The sequence below is a fragment of the Engraulis encrasicolus genome, chromosome 1, assembly GCF_034702125.1.
Source record: "Engraulis encrasicolus isolate BLACKSEA-1 chromosome 1, IST_EnEncr_1.0, whole genome shotgun sequence".
In the NCBI taxonomy this organism is placed as follows: domain Eukaryota; kingdom Metazoa; phylum Chordata; class Actinopteri; order Clupeiformes; family Engraulidae; genus Engraulis; species Engraulis encrasicolus.
Genome location: NC_085857.1, coordinates 18,378,197 through 18,384,378, shown reverse-complemented (window position 1 = coordinate 18,384,378; position 6,182 = coordinate 18,378,197). Strand labels below are relative to the sequence as shown.

At 44.3% G+C, this 6,182-nt stretch overlaps 1 protein-coding gene across 1 annotated transcript in view; it reads right to left on the bottom strand.

Moving 5' to 3' along the window:
* The window catches only part of crebbpa (CREB binding protein a), an 89,202-nt gene that overhangs the window by 8,232 nt on the left and 74,788 nt on the right, over window positions 1–6,182 (bottom strand). The window contains exons 23-27 of the mRNA XM_063198309.1: window positions 5,907–6,057; window positions 4,154–4,300; window positions 3,706–3,819; window positions 3,052–3,217; window positions 1,095–1,262 (exon numbers count right to left, since the gene is read on the bottom strand). Coding sequence (XP_063054379.1) covers window positions 1,095–1,262; window positions 3,052–3,217; window positions 3,706–3,819; window positions 4,154–4,300; window positions 5,907–6,057 — 746 coding nt within the window. The remainder of the gene's footprint in view (window positions 1–1,094; window positions 1,263–3,051; window positions 3,218–3,705; window positions 3,820–4,153; window positions 4,301–5,906; window positions 6,058–6,182) is intronic.

Genomic DNA, 6,182 nt, shown 5'->3' with positions numbered 1-6,182 from the left:
GAAGTGAAAGTTTTTCAGATCGAGACGCGCGGTATATTTCACACTGCTTTATACTGTCGCTATGCTGGCGGCGTGCATAGCAACGACAGGGAGATAAAGCAATGATTCGTAATGTGCATGTTATAGACGCAATATTCAACACCTTTAGGGTGACAGTGGTCGGGGTGTTTGTAGAAGAGCTTGTATACAAAGTTAAAAAGTAAATGAAGACAACAGAAGTGTGCATATTCCGGCCAACAGCGTGAGATGTGGAGGAGTGAGAGGAATGCATGCCTGATTCAGAAAGGTCTCTTCCCTTCTCCTCCACGGACGGTGCACGAAGTTCACCTCGCACTATTCAATATTGTTTGTGCCGACTGCAGGTCTAAATAAATAGTAATATTATTCTAATAATATAATAAGTCATAATTATGTCGTGCTGCAATTACTAACTGGGTCTATATTAGCGACAGAAAGGGGATAGCGCGTTATTAGGGACCAGCTGGGTTTTGGTGCGTCAACAGAATGACATGGACAGAGTAGCCTCGACGTTCTTTCCTTGCAGGCTACTCATAAAATCTCTGGTAGCCTTTACCCTAACCTATAGTGGCCCATATTTGTTTCCACTTTCCTAATACTGTATAACTTGGGCCTCTTTATACATCAGTAAATGTAGGCTAATAAGCTTACTTGATTTGAACTGAAACAAATAGGCCTAGATATTATATTAGGCCTGTATGTATTATAGTCTATGACTAATTTATACAATGTCCCCTTTTTTTTCTTTTTTCTTTTTTTTCTTTTTTAGAAATCATTGTCCTAATAGGCCCTAGGTGCACTCTGCTTTATTTGTCTGTTATTTTTTCAGGTCAAAATTAAGTGGCATGTCACAGTTTTTCCCTTCCAAAAATAAATAAATAAATAATCGCGACTATTCGAAAAAAATAGTTGATAGAATAATCGGGAGAAAAATAATCGTTAGGGACAGCCCTAGTTGGCAGCACTTTAGTTCCAAACGAAACTGGTGTGGGAATGGACACCGGCACCATTCTGGGTGGCCTGAAAACAGTAATAGACAGGAGCCCGGGCTTGGCCTGGTGGACGTGACCTCTCACCTCCGGGGTCTCGCAGACGGCCGTGTTCTCCTCCTTCTTGCGCTCCTCCTCCTCCTGCTCCAGCTCCTTGATGCTCTCCTCCAGCACGTTGGGCCAGAAGTCGCCCTCGAAGTACGGCAACTCGTTGGCGCTGCTCAGGCGGTCCTCCGTGGCCTGCTTGAAGATGTCCTGTTGGGTTGGGAGACAGAGGAGAGAAGAGACGGGGAAGAGTTATAAGGGATAATTCAGGCAGCAACGTCAGTAGACTGAAATGCCGCAATTCAAACTTTGCAAACTTTCTTTTGCAAGGCCAAGCGGGGGATTGGGGGTGGGTTGTCAGGGACACTCAAAGGTAAAGGACATTTTGTGGTCAATGGGTAGGGGTCATGGACTACGGTCCTCCATGGCCTGCTTGAGGATAGTTCAGGAGGTTTGGGGGGTTAAGCGAAGAGGGGAAGAGTTTAGAGATTCACAACATGCAGGCATTTAGTGGGCAGCAAAGGAGTTAGCCCTAGCTTGGCTGTTGCAGGGCTGTCATGCCTCTGTGCACAAACTTCTGTATGCGACACCCCCCCTGGCCCTTATTCATTCAATGGCATGGTGACGTTTCGAGCTTGCGGTCTTTCTCAGATTGGAGGAATCTGAGGAGGACCATAAGGTCAAGACGTCATCATGCCATTGAATGAATGTTGTTCACCTCTGTATACTCAGACAACTGATTGTGATGGAAATTAAATTCACTGGATCTAGATTTTTGTTGAACAAGGAGAATAATAGACGAAATTAGCTAGACTGACTTACGTGTAGATGCACAATTCAATGAAGCCTATCAGGGGAAACTGTATGCAAAAGCAGCCCATAGGAGACTCGTCAGGCATCTTTAAAATCCAAATATTAACTAATAAAAAAAAGGTTGTGTGCTCTGCAAGAAAATGAAAAGACCAGCATGCAAGTCTGTGCAGCAGCCTAGACATTTTCTTTTCTTAAGATGATGTGGACACATTTTATCTGAGTTAATCTCCTCAGATCCTTTCTTAGCTGCAGTGTGATGTCAGATGTCAAGAGGCTGTGATGATTAAAGCCAATGGGATTTGGGCCCATGATCTTCAACTTGACTCAAAACACCCAAATCTCTTCAAGTACTTTACAGGAGAAGAAGAAAACCTGTCTCCTCTCCTTTTTAGATCAAACATTTCTCCACTAGGATGAGACTGACTACCGAGGCTACTAATGCTACTCCAGCACAGCACAAGGACTGAAATTCACACCAGCCATATGCCAGTATGATAACAAACACAACTTAAGGTAATGTGCGCTCCTGTGGCTATTAATGCAGCTACTGCTGCTATTGCCACTAATAATTCAATTGCTACTGCTGCTGCCATTGGCTACTGATACTATTTCTACCACTGGTACTATGGCTGCTATTGTTACTACTATGGCTGCTATTGTTACTACTATGGCTATTAACCACTACCACTACTACTGCTGCTGCTGCTGCTGCTGAGGCTGGCTTGGTGAGGCGGGCTTGCTGTGGCATAGTGGCTAAGAAGATTGACTTTAGATCAGAGGGTTGTAGGTTTGAATCCAACCGTTCCAACCCTACCACGCTCTATGGCTGAGGGCCCATACTGCTCCAGGGATAGTAACCCAATGCCATGTAAATAAGTATGTCTTGCTTTGTGTTGGTGAAGGATGTGTTCAGCAAGGGCCTCATCCAGCATCTGCTATTGTTACTGCTTCTGCAGCTGTTGTTACTGCCACTGCTATCATCATTGCTACTACTATTAACATCGCCACTACTAATAACTAACCCTTCTTTGCATCTGCACTTGTTTGTTCTGTATATTTCCTGTGTACTTTGTATCTGCTAGTGATGTTGGCTATGATTATGTCCTCTTTTGAAAGTCGCTTTGGTTGTAAAGCGTCTGCCAAATGCAATGCAATGTAATGTAATGCAAAAATTCGGCTGGCTTGCCTTGTAGTCGTGGATGATGCGCTCGGCGAAGGCCTTATCAAGCATCTTGCGGTACCACTCCTGCAGCCGCTTGGGCTTGGGAATCTTCTGGTCGGCCGGGTGACAGTGGAAGATGTAGTCGTCGCCCTCGCTGGGCGGGCACGCCCAGATATGCGCCGTCACGTACCTGAGGAGGAGGAGGAACAAAGAACGATGAGGTGGAGTTAATTTCTCTGTATTTGTTTGTGGATGTTTTTGGTTTAATTGTCTTGTTTCGCTTCCCATCCTGTGTGAGTGTGGGGCAGCCATGGTTCAATGGTTAGAGCGCTGGTCTTTAGATCAGAGCATTGCAGGCTCAAATCCCACCCTTACCAACACCTTCCTCCATGGCTGAAGTGCCCTTGAGCAAGGCACCTAACCCCACATTGCTCCAGGGACTGTAACCAATATTCTGTAAATCACTATAGTAACAATCCTGCACATTGCACCTGTAAGTCACTTTGGATAAATAAAGCTTCAGCTAAGTGCAATGTAATGTAATGTAATGTGTTGTTGCAGTGTCTGGAAAATAAACTGAACCGAACTGCTCATGGCGATTCCACCTGGGAGAATGGCTAGATTCATTGTCAATCCTCAGACACTGTTTAAAACTTTCAATAGGGTGGAGACACTCACCCGAGTTTCTTGACGTATTCCAGGTAACCTATTAGGATTTCGTGGTAGACTGCTGTCCGCAACAGCCGAGGTTTGAAGAAGTGAATACTGTCGAGGTATGATATGTACACCCGTCTGGAAAGAGGAAGAGGAAGAGGAGGAGGAAGAAAGTATCAAATATGGATCATAGAGCACAAAACATGAACATATAGCTATGCGATTAGACAAGACAACACTACATGAAGACAATGGAATTTAAAATGGTCGTTCATTCCACAGCCGCTTGAGAGGGAAACTGATGATCCTTATGGAACCATTTCCAAATGGATGGATGAAATGATCTGTGTATGCATTTTTGTTTTGAGCGATGGAATGAATGTCTATTTGTGTTTTTTTTTTAAATACAGTGAGACCAAAGACAATGTCCATGCTGGCATGACAATTAAGTCTATTCGACGTCATATCTCACCTGGTGTTGGGGAAGGTGCACTCCGAGCCGTACTCCTGCACGTGCATGCCAAAGAAGCACACGTCCGTACCATCAATCTCCTCGAAGGCAAAAAGTGCTTTGGTTCGGTATGGGAAGCTCTCTGGCATCTCGCCCGTATCTACAAACCTGGAGCACAGAAACACACACGCGTATATAAATCCTGAAGAATGTCCCCAAACACCATCACAATAAAAATGCCATCACAAAAAACTCTCTGCCTTCCTCACCCTGTATATCATTCCAAACTGCCACAGTGATTCTACACACATGTGTACTGTACAAACAAATCATGAAGAGAACCATCAGTCGCTGCAAAACCAGATAGCATTCAAAGCTGCAGCAAGATAATTTACCACCATATCACACATCAGAGAACCATATCAAACAGATAGAATAAAGGATTGATCACACAAATCTTCATCAAGTGTATTCTTTACCATTCCAATAAATGTTTATTCACATAATCTATCAATCCCTCATGCTTTGTATTCTTGATGGATATGACCACCGACAGATGGCTTTCACTTAGAGGTGCACCGAATATTCGCCGAAAGCGAAATCGAAACGAAAACTTTTGGACGAAAGCCAATTGAGTGGCCGAATTGGAGGCCTCATAGAAAATGAATTGAAAATGGGCATTAATGAAATAAATTTTAGTTCATTTGAAGATTTCAAATATATTTTATTTTCTCTGGAAAACATGTCTACGTAAACATCTATTGTAAGCAATAGTTAAAAATAGTGAAAAACCGACATTTTGATCACTTTTAACTGAACTGTAATATTTTGTTTCGGTTCGGTATTAGGCCAAGTGATTATTATTATTCAGTTTTGGTTTCGGCCACAAATTTTCATTTCGGTACATCTCCACTTTCATTATCCAAAAACTGAACACAGAAAAGTATTGAGGCCATGTAATACATGGCTGACCTTTAAAGCCCCTTTCACACCCTTTTTTTGGTGAATTACATGAGTATTACAAACAATCTAACCGTCAACACAGTCATACCTCCCACACTCTTTGATGTTTGGCACGTCTCCCCCATCCACTATTGTTTTCTCTTTATACGTATTTTGACACATTTACACGTGAATCAACGGTTGGAATGTGTAAAGCGTTCTGCGCGTATGTCTGTAACAGCATCACAGGCAGGGTATGAATGGCCTGTATGGGTTATGATGAGAAGGCCCTGCCAGAGATTCTTTATATAGAGATATGCCAACATAATAGGTTTCTATGCGCACCTAACGTGACCAGGTTCCGGTCTGCCTAAAGGGGCGTGTCATAATGCTCCTAGCATTGATTAGGTCTGCCTAAAGGGGGATTTCCCCCCCAATAATAGAACCCGGAAACAATGGGCCAATGGAACCTCTCTCTCTCTACTCTCTCTGGCCCTGCCGTGGCTCACTAGCACACTGTACAACTACACAGGCCACTCGGGTTCGATTCCGGCCTGGGTCATTTGCAGATCCTTCCCCATGTCTCTCTCCCCACTCGTTTCCAACACCCCCCCCCCCCCCCCTCTCTCCTCGTTTTCTCTCTCTCTCTCTCTCGTTCTCTCTCTCTCTCTCTCGTTCTCTCTCTCGTTCTCTCGTTCTCTCTCTCGTTCTCTCTCTCTCTCTCTCTCTCTCTCTCTCTCTCTCCCTCTCTATCTCTCTAATAGAGACATAAAAGCCCCCCAAAAAATCTTTAAACAGTAAAAAAATGGTTATGATGAGAAGTGTGACCCACCTGGACTTCATGCCAGGCTTTATCTCCACCGTCTTGTCGGAGCTGGCCACCACTCGCACAAACACCTCGCCAGCCTCCGGGTGGCCCTGCCTCTTCAAGTACTTGTTCACCCGGTCCTCAATGTATGTGCCCAACCGTGTCGACTGCAATCCTGTGTCACATGAAAGACAGACGGACACAAGTTTACAAAAAAGTTACACTTGGGATTACTTGGGTCACAGAGCCTTCTGTGTTGCTGCCCCCACCCTCTGGAACAGTTTACCTTTCCACATTCGC